The following is a 26094-nucleotide window of genomic DNA, read 5'->3' as shown; positions in this document are numbered from 1 at the left end:
TGTTTGCTTTTCTTCATTTTCTGGACACTGTATGAATCAGTAAACTCAAAGCCATTAGCTCACTTTCCTTTAAGAAAATATCCATACAAATTAGCAAAAAGAAAATATTTTAGTCTGTCTACTGTAGTCTGACCTTTTTTTCATTGAATTGTTGCATTGTCATTATAAGGGTAATAATATTAATCCTCTCTCATGTTAACAGACCGTCCTCTGCCACCAAGGAATGTGAATATTGGTAACATCAAGGCTGAGTCCTGCAAGCTGACCTGGGACGCCCCAGAGGACGACGGAGGAAGTGAGCTCACTAACTACATCGTTGAGAAGCTGGACATTCTTCCTGAGGTGGAACCTGAAGAAGAATATGAGGATTCTGAGGATGAGGAGCCTAAGCCTAAATCTGAGCCGAGACCCATTCCTGTATGGACGGTGATCACCAACAGCATCATTGAGAAACGACTCGGGGTCAGTATAAAACAGATTGAATATATTATGTTTGGTAACACTTGAGTTAAAACCCGCAGTTATAATGCTTCATAGCAAGGCTATAAGCATGTATGGTAGAGGTCTTCACTGGTCCACCTGTTCCCGAATACCTGAAACCAGCTCTGTTTCTCTTTCACTCGCGCATTAACAGCTCTGGTTGATAACATAGCTAAAACAATTATTTTCTGCTGCTTCCCTCACTTGGATCTGACCGGACGCGACAGGGTCTATACGGGGATTGGTCTGGTTGTCCTTGGGTTAGTTCGGACCAGGTCTATATCTTGAACAAACATATTTATTCAGGTAGGGTATGGTTAGGAATGCCCCGGTCTATTTTTGGTGCTTGTGAAGGACTTTAATGTATGGGCCTTAATAATGAGACATATAATATGCTATGTCTCTCTCTATATCAAAGAAACAACAAAGATTGTAATATGTTGAGACAGTAGCATGAATGCTTATAGTGGACTTAATTGAATCGTTTAATCATTTACTCAATGTTCCCAAATGTCTTCTCTAAGGTTTGGAATCTGGAAACCGGTAGCCAGTACCAGTTCAGAGTGAGAGCAGAGAACAAGTATGGACAGAGTGACGCCTGCGAAACAGAAGCCACCGTCATCAAGGATCTGTACGGACTCCCTGGTCCTCCAGAGAAACCAAAGATCGCAGAGCACACCAGGTCCTCCATGCTTGTGACATGGGACCCTCCACGAGACAACGGTGGATCCACTATCTCTGGCTACTGGCTGGAGAAGAGGGAGAAAGGTTCGTCTTATTGGGCCCGGGTGAATAAAGCCCCAGTGACCAAGCGCGCCCCTAAGGGCTGGGAGTTCCTGGTCGTTCGTATGATTGAGGGGTCCGCATATGAGTTCCGTGTCATGGCTGTCAATATTGCCGGTATTGGACCCCCCAGTGGACCTTCCGATCCTGCAAACGCAGTGGACCCTCTTAGTAAGTATAATTTTCCCTTTTTCTACAGGTTATATATAATATGTATATTTATAGAAATAAAAATAACATTAGTATTCATTTAGCTGCTTTGGAAATTGTATTGAAGAATATGTAAGTATGTGCCCTATTGAGAGACCCAGGAGTACCTTGTAATGACCAGAGTTGGTGACCTTAATGTTTTCCCTCTGTGCCCCACAGTGAAACCTGGCATGCCAGCACCACCAGAGGTCGCAGACAAAACCAAGCACAGTGTCAGCCTCACATGGTCTCCACCTGAAAAAGACGGGGGAAGCCCCATCAAGGGTTACATCGTTGAGATCCAGGATGAAGGCAGCTCTTTCTGGAACAGGATCACAGATCTAGATACTCTGCATGAGACCACAGAGCTCACTGTCCCAAGTCTCAAAGAGCTGAAACACTACAAGTTCAGAGTCACAGCTGTCAATGACATCGGCGAGTCTGACCCAAGTCCAAAGACTGAAGTACTAATTGAGGACGTACATGGTAATTAGACCTACTTATTTATCCATTTTAATTTGAAAAGGTATGTTTTTATGCATGTTAGCAGTCAAGTTTTCAAGATAAAGCACTTTCAGTCGAGCAAAAACCTTCCTTGACGAATCATATGATGCAAAACGCATGCAAACAAAATTGGGAATTGTTTTAACAGTGGATTGATGGAGAAAATACAAAAATATAGTTTTTGAGTGAAGTATTCACAAGTATTCACCAGTAGTCACAAGTTTATTGTTGTTCTTTGTTTTGATGATGCCTTTTTATGTCACAGTGGGGCCGAAGATCCTTATCGATTGCATTGTGGAAGATTTGCTCTGCGTCCGAGCTGGTCATGCCTTCAGAATCCCTGCCACCATCAAAGGGCGTCCCGTTCCTAAGGTGACCTGGGAATACACTGGTTCAGCAAAGACCCACAAGAAGAATCGCCTTCATGTCCTTCCAGTTGATTCAGAGGTAAGGCATTTATATTTGTATTTACTCTTCCTGGGGTCCAGCAAAATTAAGGCAGTTATACAATTTTTTAAACAATTACAATACATTCACAACATATTTTACAACACATTAAGTGTGTGCCCTCAGGCCACTACTCTACTAGCACATATCTACAACACTAAATCCATGTTATCGTGTGTGTGTATGCGCGTGTCTGTGCCTGTGTTTGTGTCTCTTCACAGTCCCCGCTGTTCCAAAAGGTGTATTTTTATCTGTTTTTTTAATCTATTTTTACTGCTTGCATCAGTTACTTGAAGTGAAATAGAGTTCCATGTAGTCATGGCTCTATGTAGTACTGTGAGCCTCCCATAGTCTGTTCTGGACATGGGGATTGTGAAGAGACCTCTGGTGGCATGTCTTGTCGGGTATGCATGGGTGTCCGAGCTGTGTGCCAGTAGTTCAAACAGACAGTTCGGTGCATTCAACATGTCAATACCTCTCACAAATACAAGTAGTGATGAAGTCAATCTCTCCTCCACTTTGAGCCAAGAGATTGACATGCATATTACAGATGTATTTATCTATCTTTATTTAACTAGGCAAGTCAGTTAAGAACATATTCTTATTTACAATGATGGCCTACCAAAAGGCAAAGACCTCCTAGGACAGGGGATGGGATATTGATTAAATTTTTTTTAAATAAATGACATGTAAATATAGGACAAAACACACATCACGACAAGAGAGACAACACAACACTACGTAAATAGATACCTAAGACAACAGCATGGTAGCAACACAACATGACAACAACATGGTAGCAAAACAACATGGTAGCAGCACAAAACATGGTACAAACATTATTGGGCACAGACAACAGCACAAAGGGCAAGAAGGTAGATACAACAATACATTGCGCAAAGCAGCCACAACTGTCAGTAAGTGTGTCCATGATTGAGTCTTTGAATGAAGAGATTGAGATAAAACTGTCCAGATACAGCTACCATGCATCAAGGTGAAAGGACGTAACACATAACCCTTGTTATAAGGCATTGTACAGCTAACATGCATCAAGGTGAAAGGACGTAACACATAACCCTTGTTATAAGGCATTGTACAGCTAACATGCATCAAGGTGAAATGACATAACACATAACCCTTGTTATAAGGCATTGTACAGCCACCATGCATCAAGGTGAAAGGACATAACACATAACCCTTGTTATAAGGCATTGTACAGCTACCATGCATCAAGGTGAAAGGACGTAACACATAACCCTTGTTATAAGTAGTAAAATAATGACATTGTCTGACCAAGATGTATAAATGTCCTGATTTGATTTTTCTCACCAGGACTAATGACTTAATTTCCTTTGTTTAGATTGAATCTACTGATACTACCTCAAACATCACTGTACCTGTGTGCTTGAGGACCCACTCTGGAAGATACACCATCACAGCCAAGAACAAGGCTGGACAGAAACATGTCAACGTCAGAGTCAATGTTCTCGGTAAGTGCAGTATAAAAGCAATTAATGGTGGAAAGGATGGATACGTGCAAAGCCAGGAAAAATACAAAAAGGAGGCTCATATCAAAAAGTGTATTGTTTTTTAGGACATAAAACATTAATGAGAAACCCAACACTTCTCATAGAAGACATATTAACGTCTGTGTTATATTTGACATCTGTTTACAGATGTGCCTGGTGCTCCTAGAGAGCTCAAAGTGACTGACATCACCAGAGCAACCATGAGGCTGATCTGGAAACTGCCTGCTAACGACGGTGGCGAGAGGATCAAGAGTTACTTCATTGAGAAGAAGAATGTGACAGGAAAGGCTTGGACCATAGTAAACCAGTGCTGTTTCAGCCAGGCCTACGTTGTGGAGGGACTGCTGGAGGGACAGGAGTATGTGTTCCGTGTGCGGGCAGAGAACCGTCTGGGAATGGGACCTTTCACTGAGACCACTGAGCCTGCTAGGGCAAGAGACCCCATCTGTAAGTCACAAATGAATTACTAACAAATAAATATGTACTCATAATAGTACTCATGTAAGTCACTTTGGAATTAAAGCATATTTTTTATATTTAACTCGGCAAGTCAGTTAAGAACAAATTCTTGACGGGCTACCAGGGAACAGTGGGTTAACTGCCTTGTTCAGAGGCAGAACGGTAGATTTTTACCTTGTTACCAGCGGCGGTGAGAGTGCCGAATCCTAACCACAGTAGTAATGATAATACCCACATGAATAAATACTACAGTTTGCTATAGAATACTACATTACTTACTATAGAATTCTATAGTAAACTGCAGTAAAATGTATAATGTATAACACTGTAGTATCTCTCTATCATGTGTAGTACTTACGATATAATGTTGTATTATACTGTAGGCTCTAAACAAACAGAATTAAAACTCAAACGGATGACTAGGAAAAGCTGCAAAGACAAAGACATATTTACACAAGCAGATATATTTATACCCTCCAACTAGGAGGAGTCAACTCCTTGCACATCTAGACATCCAATACATCTCTGTTGCTAGAAAGGAACATAATTGGTCCCTCTCACTGATGTAGTCATGGTCCCACCTCCTGCTAGAACCTTCATGGGCGTGGAAATATATGTGTGTGGGATAGGACTTTTCCTTCTTACTTCAATCGACCTGACATCGGGCCGCGACTGTCTTACCTTATCAGTAACTGAAACCATACTGTTGCCCATTTCCTTCCCTCCTTAGGAGCCATTAGATTTAACAATACCACTTTCTGCACGTCCCCTTCCTCACTCAGCAACTATCCATACACCTAGTTCTTATCCACCCTCCATTGACCCCAACATATACATTCATTATACATGTAAACTAATCAATAAGCTATAGCATGGTAACATGAATAAGTATATTTCAAGCTAGAATCCAACAATACTATAGTAAATCCTACAGATTATCCACAAAAAAACACTGTTGTAAACACTACAGTAATGTCTGCAATAACATTACAGTCCGCAAAAACACTACACCCTTTTAACTATAGAAAATACTACAGTATTTAATCTGCCTTTTCTGTAGGTTATAGAAAAGAGCAGAAGAACCCAGTCCTCCCTACCTATAGGTTATGTAAAATTTGCTATTTTAGTATTTTCTTCAGGTTTCCTCAAGGAGAAAGCCTCTACTTCTATGTCAAAGATAATAAAACAAAAACACTATAGTAAATACTACAGAAATGTCTGCAAAAACACTATGGTACACTGAAGTCTGCAAAAACACTACAGTAAATACTACGGTATACTACAGTCCACAAAAACACAACATTAATTACTATAGTATATACTACAGTTTTATTTTACTACAGAATTTATACTATAGTTAACTGTAAATACAGCAGTATACTACAGTAAATACTACAGTATTCACGGTAGTGTATTTGCAGACTTTAGTCTGCAAAACCCCTACAGTGAATACTACACTAAAGTCTACAAAAACACTACAGTGAATACTACAGTCTACTATAGTATTTTTTTATGTGGATATGTACACATAACATTTATGAAATGTAGGTTACAAAGTGTACACCTTACTAATAAGTTCCCATTCTTTATTCCCATTATCAGACATACCTGATCCCCCAACCCATGTCAAGATCAATCTGGTAACCAAGGATACAGTGACACTAACATGGGTGCCACCTAAGAACAACGGTGGTTCTCCTGTGACGCACTACATCATTGAGCGCCTGAGCTGGGACACCAGCGGTCCGGAGAAAGAGACGTGGAAGCAGTGTAACAAGCGTAACGTTGAGGAAACCATCTTCATCATTGAAGATCTTAAAAATGGAGGAGAGTATGAGTTCCGCGTCAAGGCTGTGAACGAGGCCGGCCCAAGCAGACCATCTGCTACCGCTGGACCAATCATTATCAAGGACCAGACATGTGAGTGAAAAGTACAGTTAAGAAAAAGTCTGAAAAAAGTCTAAAATATGCTCAGATTGAATGGGCAAAGTGCATTCTTCAGGGGGACAGCACATGTATGCTATTGTAAATGCTTCTATATGAGAGAAGAAAAAAATCTTTGATTGACTTGTACTGACTCAATCCTCCATTGTTTAGGTGCTCCTACCATTGAACTGAAGGAACAGATGGAAGGTGAAGAGGGACTAGACGTCCATATTGTGGCTAGGATCCATGGCTGTCCATTCCCCTCCCTCGTATGGCAGAAGGCTCCCATTGCCAAGCCTGAAGACAAGGCTGTAGTGCAATATGATCAGCATGTCAACAAGCTGGTAGTTGATAACAAATGTACGCTGCTGATCCAGCAGTCCAAGAGAGACGACAGCTCCCTGTACACTATCACTGCTAGCAACAGTCTGGGCAAAGCATCTAAGGAAATCAAACTCACTGTCCTAGGTGAGGAATTTCTCTCTGAATTTCTTTATTTCTTTCTGTTTGTTTAGTCTGCTTGATTGTGTTGTAATATGACACCATTGGCTCCTTTTCTTCCTCAACTCAGGACGACCTGGCGTACCTGTCGGGCCAATCGAATTCAAAGAGGTGTTTGCCGAGAGGATAACACTTGCATGGAAACCACCTAGAGATGACGGTGGCTCCAAGGTTACAAACTACGTCGTTGAGAAGCGTGAGGAAAACAGAAAGTCATGGGTGCACGTTTCCGCAGACCCCAAAGAAGGCCTGTATACAGTTCAGAGGCTGACTGAGGGCCATGAGTATGAGTTCCGTGTCATGGCTCAGAACAAATATGGAGTTGGACCACCGCTGTACAGCGAACCTGAGAAAGCAAGGAATCTGTTCAGTAAGTTGAATGTACTATTGGATTATCAGCACTTTCTAAGTCAATGTCACTGTGGATATATTTCTTCCAACCAATTTTCTTATTGTTCATCTCAACAGCTGTCCCTGGCCAGGTTGAGAAGCCCATAGTGGAAGACGTGACTCTTGAGTCAATGGTGATCATCTGGGACGAGCCAAAATACGATGGTGGATCTCCAGTTAGTGGTTACTGGCTGGAGCGTAAAGAGACGACGGCTAAGCGCTGGACCAAAGTGAACCGCGCCCCCATCAGGGTCATGCCCCTGGGTCAGGAGTATGAGATCACTGGTCTGCAGGAGGGAGCAATCTACCAGTTCCGTGTGACCGCAATCAACGCAGCTGGCATGGGACTTCCTAGTGTCCCATCGGATCCTGTTCTTTCAAGAGACCCTATTAGTAAGTTAACATATATACGGTGAATCCCAAATGGCACCCTATTTCCGGCCTATTTAGTGCACTATAGGGCCCTGGTCAAAAGTAGTGGACTATATAGGGAATATGGTGACATTTGAGATGCATAAATACAGTTTTTCTTACATGGGGAGGGTTCTTTCTATTTTCTATTTGTTACATAGCTATGTTGTTTCTATTTGTCTGGCCTTCTGACATTGTAAATGTCATCTTGTTTGTGTGTAGCTCTCCCGGGTCCCCCAACGCCCAAAGTAACAGACTGGACCAAGTCAACAGTGGATCTGGAGTGGATCCCACCTTTGATTGATGGTGGATCTAAGGTCACTGGTTACTTTGTTGAATACATAAACGAGGAAAAAGAAGCAGAAATTGAAAAACAGAAGGCAGCGGAAGCAGACAAAGTAGTAGTAAAAGCGAAAAAGGTTAAGAAAATCATATTCGACGAAGATGGAAATGAAATATCAGAATCAGAAGAAGAAGAAAAGGTAGTAGTGATAAAAGACGGATGGGAAAAGGTAATTACATTTACTCAAATCATTTCTCAAAAGTATTCTTTCTCAAACACTTTTGATCTTAATGGGACAACCTGCTAAATTAATTTAAATAACATCAAATTAAGAGTATCTGAATGTTTGTAATACTTTTGTTTTCCCTTCTTCAGGCTAAAGACAAGGAGATTAGAGGCACTAAGTTTGTTGTGTCTGGACTGAAAGAGCTGGGAAGGTACAAGTTTAGAGTGAGGGCAGTGAATGCTGCTGGCGTCGGTGAGCCCGGTCAAGTGGCCGAAGTGATTGAATGCAAGGACAGAACAAGTAAGAGACAAGAGAACTATGATATACAGTATGATTTTCAATTTCTCCATTTGTTACGTCCGTGATAGAGGCTTCGTCCCAAATGGCACCCTATTCCCAATATAGTGCACTACATAGGGAATAGGGTGCCAATTTGGATGCAGTAGAGTGTTTGCTATCGTAAACTAACACACACTTGTTGTTTTAGTTGCCCCTGAAGTGGACTTGGATGCCACATTGAAGGAAAAGATTGTAGTCCATGCCGGTGGTACCATCCGCCTCCTGGCCTACGTGTCAGGCAAGCCTGCACCAGAGATCACATGGAACAGAGATGACCAGCCTCTACCAGCAGAGGCTAAGGTTGAAATCACGTCAATCAGCTCTGCTCTGGTTATCAAAAACTGCAGACGCCATCACCAGGGTATATACACCCTTATTGCAAAGAATGAAGGAGGGGAAAGGAAGAAGGCTGTCATTGTGGAGGTGTTGGGTAAGAAGAAACTGTACTTATTCTTGTCATTGGTGATGTTGAGTATATCTCAGGTGATATCAGGAGCAGTATGTATCAAGCATCTCGGAGTAGGAGTGCTGATCTAGGATGAGTTTGGCCTTTTAGGTCATAATGAATAAGAGGGAGGGGGGGCCTGATCCTAGATCAGGCACAGGAGTTGAATGTTATTGAAAACTTCCTTCACATGTGGTTCTTAGATGTTCCCGGCCCAGTTGGTCAGCCCTTCTCTGGTGTGAACCTCACCACGGACTCCTGCAAGTTAACCTGGTGCTCCCCTGAAGACGATGGTGGCTCTGCCATCACCAACTACCTAATAGAGAAGAGAGAGTCTGACCGCATGGGCTGGACAGCAGTCTCTTACACGGTCACCAGGCATAATGCTGTGGTCCAGGGTCTCATTGACGGAAAAGGATATTTCTTTAGAATCGCAGCTGAGAATATCATCGGAATGGGTCCATTTATTGAATCACAACGACCAGTTCTCATCAAAGATCCTATTTGTGAGTTCCTGCCTATATCAATACCAGAACTACAGCTTTCTTATTGCTGTTACAAAACATAAGCATATCCAGCTATTATTTCTATTATTCCAATGGGCCTAATTTTTGTGTCCTTTTTGCATGCTAGCTGTTCCTGAGCGTCCTGAGGATCTAGAGGTCACAGCAATCACCAAAGACTCCATCAGTTTGATCTGGAGACCACCTAAGTATGATGGGGGTTCTGAGGTTACAAGTTATGTGCTTGAAACTCGTCTGATCGGAAAGGATAGCTTCACTAAGATCGATACTGATGGCACGCTAATGGATAGGAAGTTCACAAAGGGAGGTCTCAAAGAGAATTCCACCTATGAATTCCGTGTCAGTGCTGTCAACGTGATTGGTCAGGGCAAGCACTCTTTCTGCACCAAGCCAATCAAGGTCAAAGAAGAACTTGGTAAGTGATGAATAAGGTAGTCATTCTAAATATCTTGGGGAATGTTGATTTATATATATATATAAATCATATATATATATATATATATATATATATATATATATATTTGAAAACATCACTTCTTTGTTCTTCCATCCTCAGAGCCCCCAACGATCGACTTGGACTTCCGTGACAGACTGGTTGTGCGTGTGGGAGACGTGTGCACCCTCCAGGGCCGCTTTACTGGAAAGCCAGCACCTACAATAACATGGACAAAGAACGAGGAAGAGCTGAAAGCAAATGAGGAGGTCACAATGACCAACACTAGTAAAACACTGTGCTTGGCTATGCCCAAGGCTAAACGCGAACACAGCGGCAGATACCAGGTGGTTGTGGAGAACATTGTCGGCTTACGTAAAGGAATCTGCAGTCTCACTGTTGTTGGTAAGGTGGTGAGGGTGTTCTTTGTTGTTCTTAGTTGACAGACCTAATGTCACTCTTCATTAACCCTTATAATCAAAATATGTTTGATTATTGACTGATCCATTTCTAATAGATTATTCATTATTAAATGCTATTATTTTCCCTCAGATCGCCCCCAGCCTCCAGAGGGCCCAGTGGTCTTCAATGAGGTCTACAGGAACTACATGGTGATTTCCTGGAACCCTCCTCTGGACGATGGTGGATGTGCCATCTCCAACTACACCATTGAGAAGAGAGACACAAACAGAGACCTCTGGATGCCAGTGACAACCGCTTGCACCAGGACAACATGCAAAGTTCCTAAGCTGATTGAGGGCAGAGAGTACATAATCAGAATCTGTGCTGTGAACATCCACGGTGTCAGCAACCCACTGCTGTCTGCCGAGACCAAGGCTAAGGATGTCTTCAGTAAGATACATACTGGAACAATATAAGTTACATCCATAATGCCACCCTATTCCCTATATGGTGCAGCCATAGGGCTCTGGTCCAAAGTAGTGCACTATGTAAGGAATTGGGTGCAATTTAAGATGCAACCATCTTTTGTCATGAATGCATTTTGCTAAAACTGATCAGATCAATTCGTTCTCCCATTACAGAGGTGCCAGATGCACCCAAACAGCCCATTGTGAAGGAGATCTATAAGGATCAAGCCCTCCTCACTTGGGAGCCACCTGCGGATGGTGGCAAGCCCATCACTGGCTACGTTATTGAGAGGAAGGAGACCATGGCTAACAGATGGACTCGCGCATCCGGAAAAGACCGCATCTTCCCCAAAGTAGAGTACTTTGTTCCAGACCTCCTTGAGGGCTGTGAATATGAGTTCCGTGTCATGGCTGAGAACGTTGTGGGTCTGGGTGACCCCAGCCCTCCATCAAAGCCCATCTTCGCCAAAGATCCAATTGGTAAGTGACTTTGTGCAAAGTTAATTAATTCTTTACAAGATTTCACAGCTTTTAAAATTTTTAATCAACTGTTTCTTCCCTCAGTGCCTCCAAGCCCCCCCGTGTTGCCAGAAGCTGTGGATTGGACAAAGGAGTCTGTCTCACTATCTTGGCAGCCACCAAAGGACTGTGGCAGGGGAAAGATCTTTGGCTATCTCGTTGAGTTCAGTAAAGTTGGAAAGGAGTGGCAAAAAGTGAATCAGACTCCTGATTCCTGCCAAGAAACCAAGTTCAAGGTCATTAACCTGGAAGAGGGAGAATATTACAAATTCAGAGTTACTGCTGTAAACTTCGCTGGTGAATCTGAACCCGCATACACCACAGATCCAGTGAAGGCAGAAGACAGATTTGGTAAAATTATATTACATTTGTTTTCATAATTTGGGTAATTCATTATCATTGAAATAAACAAATGAATTATAACACCTATTGTTTTTCTAACCCCAAAAGAACCTCCTGAGTTGGATGTTGAACTGGGTATGCCTCGTGAGTTGAAGGCCATGGCCGGAACCCATATCAATCTGGTTGCTGGAATCAAGGGAATTCCATTCCCCAAAGTCACATGGAAGAAGAACGATAAAGACGTCCCCACAAGAGCCGAAATTGAGGTCAATCCACTAGGATCTAAATTGGAGATGCGCTACTGTGCCCGTTCTGACTGTGGCGACTACACTCTGAACATAGAAAACTCATCTGGATCAAGGACTGCCACATGCACAGTCCTCGTCCTTGGTAAGGAATTTTTCGGTCATAATTTCTGTCAGAAATTAAGGAAGACAGATGTATAGTGCTTAGCATACCGGGTTGCTATAATTATGTTATTCTTTACTCTATTAGACAAACCTGGTCCAATCCAGCACCTGAGGGTTTCAGAGGTGAGAAGCGATTCTGCCTATCTCTCCTGGAAAGACCCTGAGGACAATGGAGGAGCACGTATTACCAACTTTGTTGTGGAGAAGAAAGATGTGGCATCTGCACAGTGGGTGCCAGTCTGCTCTTCGTCTAAGAAACGCAGCATGATGGCCAAGCACTTGATGGAAGGAACATCATATTTGTTCCGCGTTGCTGCTGAGAATCAGTTTGGCAGAAGTGAATACATTGAAACAACCAAAGCTGTCAAAGCCATAAATCCTCTGTGTGAGTATCAATCAACCTGAATACAGTAAGACCTACTGGTGTATTGTAATGTACCTGGTATCTTGATCACTAACTTGACGTATGTAATCTAATCTCATCTAATCTAATGTATGTTCTATTTTCAGTCCCACCTGGTCCACCAAAGGACTTGCACCACGTAGATGTGGACAAGACAGAGGTCTGGCTTGTGTGGAACTGGCCTGACCGCAACGGAGGTAGTGACATCACAGGTTTCCTGGTTGAGTACCAAGAGGAAGGAGAGAGAGAGTGGGATGAATGGAACACAGTCAGCATCCCTGAGAGCCACATCACTGGCCTCGAGGAAGGAAAGACTTACAGATTCCGTGTAAGAGCCGAGAACGCTATCGGACTGAGTAGACCAGACACCACTGTTCCCGTTCTCTGCCAGGAGAAGCTTGGTGAGGTTTACTATATATTTACTTAATGGTTTGGTTTCTCTGTCATAAATTAATCCTGGTCCTAGGCTAAAAAGCAAGTTAAATAAAGATTCTCCATTGAAAGTTATTCTTAGTCCAGGATTAGTCTTAATCTGTGTCCAGGAAACCACCCCTATATCTATTGATTTGAAGACAACATAATTGCCATCATCAAACAAATTATATAAATGAACCTATATTTTCACAGTGGCTCCAATTGTTGAAGTTGATGCCAAGCTGATCGAAGGGATCATCGTGAAATGTGGAAGCACAATCAGACTCCCTGCTATCATGAGAGGCATTCCTGCGCCTACTGCTAAATGGTCCATTGACGGAGCAGAAATTGTTCCCGAAGGCACAGTTAAGATTGAGAGTGACAACTATTCAACAGTTCTCAGCATCAATGATTGTTTGAGAAGTGACAGTGGAACCTATATCCTCACAGTGTCCAACCCTGCAGGAACCAAGACTCTGGCTTTGAATGTGACCGTTCTTGATGTGCCTGCAGCGCCCATTGGACCAGTTAGTATCCTTGAAGTTACTCCTGAGTACATGCTTATTGACTGGCGTCCTCCAAAGGATGATGGTGGAAGCCCTGTAACAGGTTATGTTGTTGAGAAGAGAGAGGCTAAGAAAGAAACCTGGGGAGGTGTGTGCTCTGGTAGCACAGCCACAAAGCTTAAGATCTCTCGTTTGCAGAGTGGAGTTGAATATGTTGTGCGCATTCGCGCAGAGAACAAAATGGGTATCGGCGCTCCTCTTGAAAGTGCACCAACCGTTGCCCAACACACGTTTGAAGCCCCTGGCCATCCAGGCAAACCAAACACATCAGACATTGCAGAAGATGCTCTCACTGTTGGGTGGACCATGCCATTATTTGATGGAGGCAGTCAAATCACTGGATATATCGTTGAGCGTAGACATAAGGGCGGAAAATGGATCCGTGTCAACACGACACCCTGTAAGGATCTCAGAATCAGAGTACTTGGTCTCTTTGAGGGAAATGAGTATGAGTTTAGAGTTTTTGCTGAAAACATTGCCGGTTTCAGTGGACCTTCTCCCATATCAGACCCAGCAAAACCCTGTCGTCATATCACAGCTCCTGGACCTCCAGTTAACCCCAGAATCAAGGACTACAGTAAGGAAAATGCAGACCTAGTCTGGATTAAACCCAACAAAGATGGAGGCAGTCCAATCATGGGCTACATTATTGAAATGCAGAAAGCTGGCGGAGAATGGGTGATCATCAACAAGGATGGTCACATTAAGCAGTGTGCTTACAGAGTTAAAGGCCTTGAAGAACACTCAGAGTACAGGTTCCGCATTAGTGCTGTAAATATGATTGGAGTTGGAGAGCCTAGAGAATGCCCTGAATCGGTGGTTGCCAAAGACATCATGATACCTCCAGAGATCGAGATGGATGCTACAAGCCGTGGGCATTTGACTGTCCGTGTTGGACATAACATCAACATCATCGGTTACGTGAAAGCCAGACCTGACCCAGAGATTATCTGGAAAAAGGGTGATGACGTTTTGGAAACTGCCAAGCGCACAACACTAACTAAAAACTTCCCTGTTGTTCAACTGAGAATCAAAGAGGCAACCAGAGCAGACCATGGAAAGTATGTTTTGAAGGCTAACAACTACAGTGGTGAAGCCAAAGCTACGATAACTGTGAATGTGTTGGATAGACCTGGACACTGTCAGAATCTGAAGGCCTCCTATGTGACCAGAGACTCCTGTATGGTGTCCTGGGAGAACCCTGTGGACAACGGTGGCTCTGAGATTACAAACTACATTGTTGAGTGCCGTGAACCCAGTGTGAGGCTTTGGTCAATGATCTCATCTGACTGCACTAACCGCATGGTTAAAGCCAAACTCATGGAGGGCCACGAGTATCTCTTCCGTGTTTGTGCTGTGAACAAATGTGGCCCTGGGCCCACAGTTGAGACAAAACAACCAACCCTTGCCATCGATCCCATTAACAAGCCTGGTGAGCCAGAGAACTTCCGGGTAACTGATGTCGGTAAGAACTTTGTCTTCTTGAAATGGAGGAGGCCAGACTATGATGGTGGAAGCCCCAACATTGGCTACGCTTTGGAGAGCAAATTGGGAGCGGAAGAATGGGTGCCATTACATGAGGATCTGATTACGAATACATTCTTCATGGCTGACAAGTGTGTGGAAAAACAAACCTATCAGTTCAGAGTGCAGACATGCAACGAAGGTGGAGAAAGTGACTGGGTGAAGACTGGTGATGTTCTTGTCAGAGAGGAGATCCAGAAACCAGTGCTTGATATAAAGTTAACCGGAGCCCTTGTGGTTAAAGCTGGAGAGTCTATCAGAATTGAGGCTGGACTTAGAGGAAAGCCTCAACCAGAGGTGAAGTGGGTGAAGGACAAGGCCACAGGAGATAACCCTAGAGTTAGTGTTGAAACGGGCACAGATTATTCTAAATTTCTTATGACCAAATCTAAACGCACAGACTCCGGAAAATATGTCGTCACCGCCACAAACTCTGCTGGAACCTTCACTGGATACGCAATTGTCAATGTCTTGGATGTTCCAGGGCCTGTGAGAGACGTGAAGGTGTCTGGAATCGGAGTAGACAAATGTAGAGTTGCATGGGATCTCCCAGAAGATGAAGGTGGATGTGAAGTTGATAGCTATATCATTGAGAAATGTGAGACAAGAAGAATGGTCTGGTCCACATACTCTGCTTCACTTGTCACCAACTATTGCAATGTCACCCGACTAGTAGAAGGAAATGAGTACATCTTCCGCATCAGAGCAGAAAACAAGATGGGGACAGGTCCTGCAGTGGAGAGCAAACCCGTCACAGCTAGGACTCAGTTCAACAGACCTGGACCACCAGAATCACCAGAGATCACCAAGATCGGCAAAGAAGAGATGACAGTCGTATGGGCCCCACCAGAGAATGATGGTGGAAAGTCTATCACTGGTTATATCCTGGAAAGGAAAGAAAAGCGCGCTGTCAAATGGGTGCCATGCACAAAGAGTACCATCTCTGAGAGACGCATGAAAGTCAGCAACTTGATTCCCAACCACGAGTATCAGTTCCGTGTCAAGGCTGAAAATGAAGTCGGACTGGGAGAGCCAAGCAAACCATGCAGACCAGTAGCAGCCAAAGATCCAATTGGTACATAATTTATGCATTTTTGTAATATTGTATTATTATTATTATTGGTTATGATTTTTCTCTGTTGTTTGTACTAACATGCAGACATTTTGTTTTCCTTGATTCCAGAGGTTCCTGGTCCTCCAGGCAGTTTCAAGGTGATTGACAGCACCAAGACGTCCATTACTCTTGGGTGGGCCAAGCCTATCTATGATGGAGGTGCTCCTATCATTGGTTACATGGTTGAAATGAGAGACAAACCTGAGCCTAAACCTGAAGTGGTTGATGCTGAAGCTGTTCCTGAAGCTGTGCCGAAAGCTAAACCTGCAGAGGAAGCTAAGCCTGTAGGTGAAGCCAAGCCTGAAGGTGAAACTGAAGCTAAGCCTGAAGCAGCAGTAACAGAAGGTGAGGAACAATATGAAGAGGATGAAGCTGCTGCAGTTGCAGCTAAAGCTAAAGCTGAAGCTAAACGTAAGAAGAAAGAAGAGGGCTGGAAGAAGTGCAACACCGGTGCTGGTGTGCTGGTGCACACAGAATTCACCATTCCAAACTTGAATGAGAAGCAGATGTATGAATTCAGAGTCTCTGCACAGAACCAGGTCGGCTGGGGCCGCCCCGCTACACTCAAAGAGGCCGTCAACCCCAAGGAGGTCCTCGGTAAGTAAATACTTATTTTAATAAAATGGGTGGTTCGAACCCTGAATGCTGATTGGCTCATAGCCGAGGTATATCAGACCGTTTCTCCCTGGTATGACAAAATATTTATTTTTACTGCTCTAATTACGTTGGTAACCCGTTTATAATAGCAATAAGGGGTTTGTGGTACATGGCCAATATACCACGCCTAAGGGATTTATTCAGGCACTCCAAGTTGCGCTGTGCCTAAGAGCAGCCCTTAGCCGTGTTATATTGGCCATATACCACATCCCCTCGGGCCTTATTGCTTAAATATAGGCCTAGACGAGAACACATCCAGTTGATATAGAACTGTAGCTAATAGATAATATTTTATGATGATCTCTCAATGTCTGATGTATGTTCTCCCCGTTATCTTACCAACTTACAGAGGCACCAGAGATCGACTTGGATGCAAGTCTTAGGAAGGGCTTCACTGTTAGAGCAGGCTGCCCCATCAGGCTCTTCGCTACTATCAGAGGAAGACCATCCCCCAAAGTCACCTGGAAGAAGCTTGGTGTTGATAATGTAGTCAGGAGAGGGCACGTGGATCAGATTGATACTATGTCCTTCCTTGTGATCCCTGAGAGCACTCGGGACGACTCCGGCAAATACTCTCTGACACTCTCCAACTCCGCTGGGGAGAAAGCTATATTCGTGCGCGTTAAAGTATTGGGTAAGTCACCGAGGTGTATCTTTTCACTTTTTATGGCAGTCAGTGATATGACAGAGCATTATTCACTGTGAAAGACTTTAAACAAGAAAACATTCTTCACAATGTCAAATGAATGTTGTTACAGTAGTATTGTTTGTACTGTTATATGGACTGTATCCAATATTGATGTTACATTTGTTGAACAGATACTCCTGGACCTGTGGGAGGATTTGAGGTCTGTGATGTGACAAGCACCGGTTGTCAGCTGTCTTGGCTCCCTCCGGATAACGATGGTGGCTGCCAAATCCAGAACTACATTGTTGAGAAACGTGAACTCGACAAGAAGACTTGGTCAAATTGTATCAACGATTTGAAGAAAACAAGCTTCAAAGTCACTGGCCTCACACCTGGCTGTGACTACTACTTTAGAGTTATGGCAGTCAATAAATATGGCATTGGTGTTCCTAAAGACTCTCCAAAAGCTTATCTGACATCTGATCCTATAAGTAAGTGCACTTTTACAGTATACCTAATATTGTAATTAAATAGTGGATAGTGTAAGTGGATTTTATTGTTTTGTATTTTGATTCACATAAATGTCAAACATTTCTTAAAACAGGTGAACCTGATCCACCCAAGAAAATGGAGGTCTTGGAAGTGACAAAGAACAGTGCCACTCTGGGATGGCTGAAACCTTTGAGGGATGGTGGAGCTAAGATCAATGGCTACATGGTTGATTACAAAAAGGACGGTGAACCTGAAGACAAATGGACACCATATTCCGTTGTTAAAGACTTAACCATTGTAGTTGTTGGACTTAAAGAGGGCACAAAGTACAAGTTCAGAGTTGCAGCAAGAAACGTGGCTGGAACCAGTCTGGCAAGAGAAGCTGAGGGAGTATTTGAGGTCAAGGAGCAGCTGAGTAAGTCGCAAAGCTTAAAAAATTCCAAGAATTACCTTGTCTGGATTGAGTTTTGTGTAAAAAAAAAAGTGTTCATGTTACATACCACTATTTAACTCTTCATTTTAAAAACGTGTTTTCCAATCTTTTTTAGTGGCACCGAAGATCATCATGCCTGATATTGTCACAGTAAAAGCAGGAGAGAAAATGAGAGTTGAAGCTATTGTGGCTGGAAAACCTGCACCATTCTGCAAATGGAGGCAAGGCGCCGAGGATCTGTTGACATCTAATCGTCGCATGGTGCAAAAGTCTCCAAATTGCATTACGCTCATCATGAAAGACATCTCAAGAAAGGATAGTGGTTACTACAGTCTTTCTGCTGAGAACAGCACTGGCAAAATCAGCCAGATTCTTAGGGTCGTAGTACAGGGTAAGTTTTATTGAGGAAATGTAAAATAATTGACGAATACACTACCAGAATGCATAGTCTAAATGGATGCTGATGGGTACATGTCTTAATCTCACAGATAAGCCAGGGCCTCCTGACGCTCCCCTGGAGATCGTTGAGGTTGATATTGATGCCTGCACACTTCAGTGGAACCAACCCAGTGAGGACGGTGGAAGCAACATCACCAACTACGTCATTGAGAAGTGTGATGTGAGCAGAGGAGACTGGGTCATAGCTTCTGGCTCATGCACCACGACCAGCTACAAAGTTGGAAAGCTTACCCCTGGAATGGAGTATGGCTTCCGTGTCCGAGCTGAGAACCGATTTGGTATCTCAGAGCCAATCTATTCAGAGAAAATGATTGCTAGATATCCCTTCGGTGAGTTAAGCATGGCAAAGTATAAGCATGGTAAAAATGTAAAATGGCTATTGTACAATGAATTATGATTGTCTAAGTAATATAGTGTTGTGTACATTATGTACAATAAATTTGTTTTAGAAAATTTATGTTCATCTTGCTAACTCCGTATTTTAATTCCAGATGTCCCAGGCGAGCCCAGAAATCTGTGTATCACAAAAGTCAAGAGTGAAGCAGTGTCTCTGTCCTACGAGACCCCATCATCTGACGGTGGTAGTCCTCTTACCGGATACTGCATTGAGCGCAAAGAGAGGAACAGCCTCCTCTGGGTGAAAGCAAATGAGTCCGTTGTCCGTGGACTTGAATACAACTGCACAGGCTTAATGGAAGGTCTGGAATATGCATTCAGGGTGTCTGCCCTCAACAAGGCTGGCCAGGGTAAACCAAGCAAACAGACTGACTGGGTCACAGCAAGAACACCCATCGGTAAGTCATTGGGCATGGGATGTATGGCTTACCGTGTCCCTCACTGGCTTTTAAATCTGTAATCTGTCAATTGAAACTCATGGATGTTGTCATTTCTTAATTCTAGATCCACCTGGTAAACCTGAGGTAATGGATGTGACAAAAAGCACTGTTTCACTTGTTTGGACTCGTCCCCAAAATGATGGAGGTAGCAAGCTCATCGGATACTATGTGGAGTTCATGAAGATTGATCAAGAAGTAGAGAAATGGGTTCGCTGCAATGCCAACTGCCAGAACGTCAAGACAGAAGACTATGTTGTAACTGGCCTGGAGGAGGGAGCCCAGTATCGCTTCAGAGTTTTCGCCAAGTCAGCGATCAACATCAGCTTGCCTTCTGAGATCTCAGACGCCATCCCAGTGTTTGCAGAGAATGGTAGGCCACTGCTTCTTCAGAACATTGACAAAACAAAGTTGTTTTTGTTTTGATTTTAGATTTTAGTGTGTAATGACTAAATGCAATTTTAAAATCACCAAATGATTAAAGATAATTGAGGATTCCATGGCCAACACAAACCTTTTACTTGATGTTATGTGTCTCTTGTTTCTCCAGTTCCCCCCAGGGTCGAGCTGGGAGTGGACATGAAAAACATGATCATAGTGAAGGCTGGAGAAAATGTCTCCTTTGATGCTGTAGTGTTTGGAAAACCACTGCCCAAGGTTACATGGAAGAGAAATGGTGTTCCATTGAAACTGGTTGAGGGGATGAAGATGACACAGAAGAGACACACACACATTCTGGAATTGTTCTCTGTCGCAAGGAAGGAGTCTGGAGAGTACACTATTCTAGCTGAAAATCCCAATGGCGCTAAATACGCCAATATTAAGCTCAAGGTTCTAGGTATGCAAAATTACAATTTGTCTTACTATTGTGCACAAATTCAAAACTGATGTTGTAGCTTCATGATAATTATTTTATTTTTGTATTTTTAAATACTAAAACTCTTTATAACAGCTTGAGATATGTAAGTGTAATTTATATGAATGTGTTTGTGAGGGTCTGCAAGAGAATACAAAATACAATATGAATATATTCCAAATCAATTGTCGATGTGTAAAATAATCTATGTGTTCTCTTTAGACAAACCTGGCCCACCAGCTGGAGTGAAGATCACCAAGGTGTTTGCGGACCGTATTAAGATGAGGTGGGAGCCACCTGTTGCAGACGGAGGCTCTGAAATCACTAACTACATCATTGACAAACGTGAAACCAGCAGAGCGAACTGGGCGCTGGTGACCTCCAATATCCATGGTCAACTGACTGATTGCACAGTAGAGAAACTGATGCAGGACCATGAATACCAGTTCAGGGTCAGTGCTGAGAACCAGTATGGTATTGGGGACCCTATCCTCACCGACCCTGTCATGGTCAAGAATCCATATGGTAATATTTCAAGCTTGTACATCATTTTATATATGTCATATTTTAGCTTGAATATAAATTGCTTACACATGTTCACTTCGCTTGAGTTGGAAACACTGTGGAACTTCTGCTTGCACAATATTTAAGTGATTTCTCCTTCTTTCTCTCTTGACCTCTTTCTCTCTCTCATTTGCAGATGTTCCTGGTCCTAGCGAGCCACCAGTTATTACCAACATTACAGCCAATTCTATGACTGTCAGCTGGAAGGCGCCAGCTGATGATGGTAAAGCTACTATTCTGGGTTACATGGTTGAGAAACGTGAAGCATCAGAGCTCAACTGGGCTAAAGTCAACCGTAAACCAGTGATTGACAGGAGCATCAAAGCTGTCCAGCTCTCAGAGGGATCTGAGTATGAGTTCAGAGTGATTGCCATGAACAAAGCTGGATTTGGCAAACCAAGTGATGCATCCAATGCTGCCCTTGCTGTGGATCCTGTGTGTAAGTATTACAGCCACATTTGCTCACTTAAATCATAAAAGGATTACGTGTTTCCACACTTCTCGGTAACATTGTCTTATATTCTTCCTTCAGATCCACCTGCACCTCCTGCCTTCCCTAAAGTTGTTGACTCAACACACAGCACCATAAGCTTGTCTTGGACCAAGCCTGCTTACGATGGTGGTTGTGAGATCTTCGGCTACCTTGTCGAGTGCAAGAGAGCTGATGCAGAACACTGGACGAAGTGTAATGTGCCCAAGAAGCTGCAAGTAACCAAGTTCCTGGTTACTGGTCTCATTGATAAAACAGAATATGTTTTCCGTGTCTTTGCCGTGAACAAGATCGGATACAGTGAGCCAAGTGAAATTCCTGGGAAACACGAGGCCAAAGATATCCTGAGTATGTCAACATTATCAGAATACACTCAAGTCTGTGCAGAACAATTACTAATCTTAGTAATCCACCAATTTAGAAATAAACATGTAATACAGTACTATCTATTCAACTAAAATACATCCATACCTCTATCTTGTCTGACTCTATAAATTTATATTTTGATTTGCAGTTGCGGCTGATGCTGAGCTGGATGCAGACCTTCGCAAGGTACTGGTCCTGAGAGCTGGAGTCACAATGAGACTCTATGTGCCACTGATAGGACGTCCCCCACCCAAGGTGGTGTGGACCAAGGTCAATGCCAACCTCAAAGAACGAGCAGGAATAATGATCAAAACGTCTGAATGGGATACCCTTATGTACATTGAGGATATCAACAGATATGACGCTGGCAAATACATTTTGTCGATTGAAAACGACAGTGGAAAGAAGTCTTACACTATCGTCGTGAAGGTCCTAGGTAAGCTATGATTCTTGTCTTAAGAGAATCAATTTTTTTTAAACCAAATCTTACCTAATGTGGTTTTATCTACTACAGTTATACAAACCATAATGTCGTAAAGTAATATAACAAATCCTACATTTTTTCTATAGATACTCCTGGTCCACCACTGAATCTGATTGTGAAGGAAACATCTCTGAACCATGCATCCATCGGCTGGGATCCTCCTCTGATTGATGGAGGAAGCCCAGTGAAGAGCTACATTGTTGAGAAGCGTCTTGCAGAGAGAAAGGCATGGTCCTGTGTCATAGCCGAATGCCCCAAATCTACTTTCAGGATTCCTAACTTGGAAGCTGGACAGGCCTACTGTTTCAGAGTCTTGGCTGAAAATAACTATGGTATCGGAGAAGGTTGTGAGACTGCCGGAGTTGTAAGAGCTTCAGGTATGTTTTGTTGGCTGTGATCACATGTTTTTTTATACTATTAGATGTTAAATGTAGTTTATAACCTTGTTACCTGATTTCAGAACTACCTGGAGCAGTTATGGATTTCAAGGCACTGTCGATCACTAAAGATTCCATTCATATTGGCTGGAAGAAACCAATCAGTGATGGTGGAAGTCACATCAGTGCTTATCTTCTGGAGCTTCAGGAAGGTGAAGAGAAGTATAAGGAGCTAGTGAAAGGAAAGGTCATGTCGCATATGATGGTTGAACTTGAAGAAGGAAAGGAGTACTCTTACAGAGTGAAAGCAATCAATGAGTCTGGAGAGGGTCCACCTTCGGAGCTCACTGTGATCGCTAAAGATCAAATTGGTAAGTCCAATAGTCCAGTGTTAATTAGCTAGGCTATCAAACCACTCAGAAAATACACCGGAGACTAAATGCATGGCCATTTTAGATACGTACTTCTATTGGCAATCTTAAAGTTTTCTTGAAATGTTTCTAATTGTCCTAGGATAAATGTGTTCTATTTTAGCATTACATTTACTGAATTTGTCTGCACTTGTATGAATAATATTATCTGTTTCATAGATTCATAAATATTGTGTTCCTACCTTGTAGTTCCACCTGACTGTGACCTGAGTGGCATCCCAGATCTGTGCTATGTTGCCAAGGAGGGAAGCACAGTCCGTATCAAAGTCCCTATTGTTGGCAAACCAGCACCGTCAGCCATCTGGAAGAAGGGACATGTTTCTCTGGGAGACAGTGGAAGAGTGTCAGTTGAATCTACACCAACTTTGACAACTTTGCTCATCCGTGATTGCCAGAGAGGTGATGCAGAAAATTACACAATCCTGCTAAGAAACGCAGCAGGAGTCAAAGAAGCAAAGATGCAGATTAGGGTGGTTGGAAAACCAGGAATCCCAACAGGACCATTCAAGTTTGATGAAATCACTGCCGATGGAATCACTCTGGAGTGGGGTCCACCAAAAGATGATGGTGGGACTGAAATATCCAACTACATTCTGGAGAAGCGGCAATCAACAGCCAACAAGTGGGCTACTGTGGCCTCCGCTATTCAGAAGAATACCATGAGAGTTACCAGGCTCCATGATGGTACTGAATACATCTTTAGAGTGTTTGCAGAAAACAAATATGGAGTTGGAGAATGCCTCAAATCTGACCCAGTGGTGGCTCAGCATCCATTCAGTGAGTTCTTGTCATATTGAAAATATCAAATAAAATGTTTGAAATAATAATTTTTAGGACAGAAATCTGTATTCTGCCAATAGTTTGATGATTGATTGACAGAGGTACTATATGGCAATAATTTCACAAAACTCAAAACATTGTTGCTTCACCAGATGTGCCTGACGCACCTGCACCACCAGAGATCGTGAGCATTCGCCATGAGTCTGCCATTTTGAATTGGACTGATCCTAAAGAAAATGGAGGCTCACCAATCACTGGTAATTATGAAAACACTATTTTTAGTAATCCATGACTATAAGGAAAATGGACATGGAAAATTAACTATTCATGAGATTCCTGTGGAAAGCATTTGCTGAATGGTAAATAATAATGAATTGTTATTATTATTATCTCTGCAGGCTATCATGTTGAATACAAAGAGAGGAACAGCTTGATGTGGAAGAGAGCCACTAAGACCCCTATTAGAGTGAAGGACTGCAGAGTGACTGGACTGATTGAAGGCCTGGAGTATGAATTTAGAGTTATGGCAATGAATGCGGCCGGTTTAGGAAGGCCAAGCAAGGCAACAGAACCAGTCATCGCCCTTGATCCAATTGGTAGGTTTTGTTTCATTCTCTTTCTCTTTCTGTCCTATTGATATCATAAGAATTCTGTCAACATGTACTCTAATCTTGATAACTTACTGGCTTTTTTGTTTCTCCACAGATCCTCCTGGTAAGCCTGATGTCATCAATGTAACCAGAAGCACTGTAACACTTATGTGGACTGCACCCAAGTACGACGGTGGACACAAACTGACTGGTTACCTGGTTGAGAAACTGGAACTGCCAGGAAAGACCTGGATGAAAGCAAATCACATCAATGTCCAAGGCCTTGCATTTACCGTGCCAGACCTTACAGAAGGCAGCAGCATGGAATTCAGAATCAGAGCTAAAAATGCAGCTGGCGCAATCAGTGTTCCTTCAGAGCAAACTGATACCCTTATCTGCAAAGATGAGTATGGTAAGTACAAAAAAAAGTTTTTACTTCAAGACAAAGTCGATAGAATACATACTAAACTAGGACATGGACAGTAGCCTAATTTCTCTTGCTCATTTGTTCACAGAACCACCAAGCATCACTATCGATCCAGACATGAAGGAAGGTGTCTCTGTCAGAGCTGGGGACACCATTGTAGTATCTGCTTCCAAGATCCTTGGCAAACCTCCACCTACAGCTGTGTGGTCCAAGGCAGGAAGAGAATTCAAGACCTCAGATATTGTCCAGATCACAAGCACTCCAACTACTTCAACGTTGTCTATTAAATATGCAAGCAGGAAGAACACTGGAGAGTACACAATTACAGCCAGTAATCCTTTCGGTATCAGAGAAGAACATGTTAAGGTCAAGGTTCTTGATATCCCTGGACCTCCAGGCCCCATTGAAGCCAGCAGTGTGTCAGCTGAGAAGTGCACGTTGACATGGTTGCCACCAGAAGAGGATGGCGGCTGCGCAATCAAATCCTACACACTGGAAAAGAGAGAAACAAGCCGACTTCTCTGGACCAAACTTGCTGAAAATATATTTGATTGCAGATTTGTTGCAAGCAAGCTGATCAAGGGCAATGAGTACATCTTTCGTGTGTCTGCAGTGAACCAGTATGGCACTGGTGATGGGACCCAATCTGGCCCTGTCAAAATGGTTGACAGCTTTGGTAAGTTGCTTGAATATTCAGAATATTATATTTGACAGTACTGTAGTATTTTCCACATCATTGTTAATGTATTTTGCACCTCTTTTTCTCCAGGCCCACCAGGCCCACCTGGAATCCCAGAGATTGACAATGTCAGCAGAAACGCTGTTACCATTTTCTGGAAGAGGCCAGTAAAAGATGGTGGAAGTGATATTAGAGGCTATCAGGTTGAGAGGAAAGAGAGAAGAGGAATGAGATGGGTGAGAGCATCGAAGAAAACGGTCTCTGACCTACGTTACAAAGTACAAGGACTGACGGAAGGTGTTCAGTATGAATTCAGAGTAACAGCAGAAAACAAAGCTGGCTTTGGTGAACCCAGTGAACCATCTGCCCATGTGATGACAAAGGATATTGTGTGTAAGTAAACACAAAGGATATTTTTCAAAACAAATAATTTATTCCCTGCCGTCATTGTAAATAAGAAATTGTTCTTAATTTACCATAATAAATAAAATTCAAATATTTTTATGAAAGTTTTTATG

The 26094-nt window shown here is 42.9% G+C and overlaps 1 protein-coding gene across 8 annotated transcripts in view; it reads left to right on the top strand.

The window, feature by feature from the left end:
• The window catches only part of LOC110520307 (titin), a 178309-nt gene that overhangs the window by 104713 nt on the left and 47502 nt on the right, over window positions 1-26094 (top strand). For all 8 annotated transcript variants that reach the window (XM_021597527.2, XM_021597528.2, XM_021597534.2 and 5 more), the window contains 44 exons: window positions 203-462; window positions 1005-1434; window positions 1633-1938; window positions 2222-2403; window positions 3764-3893; window positions 4080-4379; window positions 5994-6311; window positions 6489-6785; window positions 6889-7188; window positions 7287-7601; window positions 7842-8131; window positions 8278-8428; window positions 8616-8897; window positions 9116-9418; window positions 9546-9851; window positions 9993-10274; window positions 10422-10721; window positions 10913-11218; window positions 11303-11608; window positions 11708-11989; window positions 12095-12394; window positions 12520-12813; window positions 13040-15991; window positions 16100-16627; window positions 17037-17321; window positions 17507-17806; window positions 17920-18222; window positions 18356-18631; window positions 18729-19028; window positions 19191-19493; window positions 19600-19905; window positions 20083-20370; window positions 20611-20913; window positions 21089-21391; window positions 21485-21790; window positions 21957-22244; window positions 22379-22669; window positions 22753-23040; window positions 23290-23877; window positions 24033-24137; window positions 24279-24476; window positions 24586-24882; window positions 24986-25573; window positions 25667-25969. In XM_021597527.2, the coding sequence (XP_021453202.2) occupies window positions 203-462; window positions 1005-1434; window positions 1633-1938; window positions 2222-2403; window positions 3764-3893; window positions 4080-4379; window positions 5994-6311; window positions 6489-6785; window positions 6889-7188; window positions 7287-7601; window positions 7842-8131; window positions 8278-8428; window positions 8616-8897; window positions 9116-9418; window positions 9546-9851; window positions 9993-10274; window positions 10422-10721; window positions 10913-11218; window positions 11303-11608; window positions 11708-11989; window positions 12095-12394; window positions 12520-12813; window positions 13040-15991; window positions 16100-16627; window positions 17037-17321; window positions 17507-17806; window positions 17920-18222; window positions 18356-18631; window positions 18729-19028; window positions 19191-19493; window positions 19600-19905; window positions 20083-20370; window positions 20611-20913; window positions 21089-21391; window positions 21485-21790; window positions 21957-22244; window positions 22379-22669; window positions 22753-23040; window positions 23290-23877; window positions 24033-24137; window positions 24279-24476; window positions 24586-24882; window positions 24986-25573; window positions 25667-25969 (15939 nt within the window). The remainder of the gene's footprint in view (window positions 1-202; window positions 463-1004; window positions 1435-1632; window positions 1939-2221; window positions 2404-3763; window positions 3894-4079; window positions 4380-5993; window positions 6312-6488; window positions 6786-6888; window positions 7189-7286; window positions 7602-7841; window positions 8132-8277; window positions 8429-8615; window positions 8898-9115; window positions 9419-9545; window positions 9852-9992; window positions 10275-10421; window positions 10722-10912; window positions 11219-11302; window positions 11609-11707; window positions 11990-12094; window positions 12395-12519; window positions 12814-13039; window positions 15992-16099; window positions 16628-17036; window positions 17322-17506; window positions 17807-17919; window positions 18223-18355; window positions 18632-18728; window positions 19029-19190; window positions 19494-19599; window positions 19906-20082; window positions 20371-20610; window positions 20914-21088; window positions 21392-21484; window positions 21791-21956; window positions 22245-22378; window positions 22670-22752; window positions 23041-23289; window positions 23878-24032; window positions 24138-24278; window positions 24477-24585; window positions 24883-24985; window positions 25574-25666; window positions 25970-26094) is intronic.

The sequence above is a fragment of the Oncorhynchus mykiss genome, chromosome 3, assembly GCF_013265735.2.
Source record: "Oncorhynchus mykiss isolate Arlee chromosome 3, USDA_OmykA_1.1, whole genome shotgun sequence".
Classification (NCBI taxonomy): domain Eukaryota; kingdom Metazoa; phylum Chordata; class Actinopteri; order Salmoniformes; family Salmonidae; genus Oncorhynchus; species Oncorhynchus mykiss.
Note: the sequence above shows the minus strand (reverse complement) of the source record. Positions and strands in the feature narration are given on the sequence as shown.